Source organism: Meleagris gallopavo, unplaced genomic scaffold, assembly GCF_000146605.3.
Source record: "Meleagris gallopavo isolate NT-WF06-2002-E0010 breed Aviagen turkey brand Nicholas breeding stock unplaced genomic scaffold, Turkey_5.1 ChrUn_random_7180001869816, whole genome shotgun sequence".
NCBI lineage: Eukaryota > Metazoa > Chordata > Aves > Galliformes > Phasianidae > Meleagris > Meleagris gallopavo.
The window spans coordinates 1-1,412 of NW_011134767.1; the positions used below are offsets into that span (position 1 = coordinate 1).

At 60.1% G+C, this 1,412-nt stretch overlaps 1 protein-coding gene across 1 annotated transcript; it reads right to left on the minus strand.

Annotated features, from left to right (window-relative positions):
• Positions 1-6: 6 nt before the first annotated feature.
• Positions 7-1,406, minus strand: LOC104916110 (transcription factor AP-2 gamma-like; the record flags this gene model as incomplete). The annotated part of the gene is made up of 2 exons (XM_010727092.2): positions 1,302-1,406; positions 7-217 (listed from the first exon to the last, which is right to left on the minus strand). Coding segments are annotated over exons 1-2 (259 nt in total), but the record flags the coding sequence as incomplete, so codon positions are not given.
• Positions 1,407-1,412: the final 6 nt, after the last annotated feature.

Consider the following 1,412-nt stretch of genomic DNA (forward strand, 5'->3'; position numbering starts at 1 on the left):
TGGTGCAGCGGGTTGATGGAGAACGGGTCCCCGAGGTGCGAGTAGGGGTCGCTGGATTGGGAGTAAGGCAGCGGCTGGTAAGGGGGGGGAAGTAAGGAGGCTGGAAGTCGGAGGCTCCGGAGTGGGAGAGCGGCGGGGCCGGGCTGTACAGATGCTGGCTGACCGCCGAAAGGTGCGGGAGGCGCGGGTTCCCGTTGCTGGTCCCATCGTGGCGGTCCTGGAAATCACACGGAAGGGGGAGGGAGGAGAAGGGAGGCGGCGGTCAGGGGTTGCCGGGCCGCTGGCAGCAGGCGCAGGGCGCTCGAAAGACGACAACAGGGAACGATTTGGGAAGAAGCGGGGGGTGAGGAGGGAGGAGGCAAAAGCCACTCTTCTTTATTTTCGGGCATTTCGTAGGAAATCAGCCCAACTTGCAGGAAAGAGATTAAGAACCAACTCCCACCCAGTTTCATCACAAATACACCGCAGTAACCCCTACACTTCCAAGAACCTATCAACATCTTAGAACAACCATTAAAAAGAAAAAAAAAGACACCGGCCAGCTTCCACCCAGACCCGCAGCAGAGGCGGCTCCGCGCCCCGCGGAAGGGCTCCATTCCCAGCACCGCACGGCGCTCCCCGACGGCTTCGCAGCGCGCGGTCGGAACTGGACGCCCTTTTCCCCCCCAACCTCCGCTTCAAAATCTCAGCAGTCAAAGCCTAAACGTCTACATGAAGTTGATCCCGAGATTTAGCAGTTTCAGGCTTCACGGTCGTTAAAATAACAGCGCTGGTTAATAGGAGGTGAATAGGGTCCCAATGGAGCGTGAAGCGAGGGCTACAGCTAATCTGCAGCAACCGGGCAGGCAGACGATGACCGGCAGAACAGGGCAGAGTGAGACCGCAGCCCGGAATCGCCCCGCGAGGCTGCGGGAAGGGAGTAGTGTGGCTTTCCTTACGGCCGTTCCCCCGGAGCGGTCCGACAGTTGCGGTGGTCGGGGCTGCACGCTCCGTCCTCCCCACTTTTACTGACTCACTATACGGGGCAAAACCCCGTGCCGTAAAGCGCTGCCTCCAGCTCCTTACAACTGGGGACGTCTTTTTTTATTTTAACGTCCAGAAGTTTTGGTGGAGAAAAAAAAATCAGAAATCCTAAACGAATTAAAAAGCAAAAGGAGAGGGCTCGGGGAACGGAGGGACTCCGTGTGGCGGAGGGACGCGTACAGCCGCCACCGAGCGGGCAGAGCCCCGCGGCCGCACAACGCGGCGCTCGCCCCGCACCACCAGCCCGACCCCCGCCGCCCCCTCCCTACGCCTCTCACCTCGCAGTCCTCCTCGTACTTGACGTTATCTGCCAGTTTCCACAACATGGCGTCCAGCGTCCAACCCAGGTGTGCGGTACGAAAGCAAACGAGAGCTCAGCCCCCCCCCAC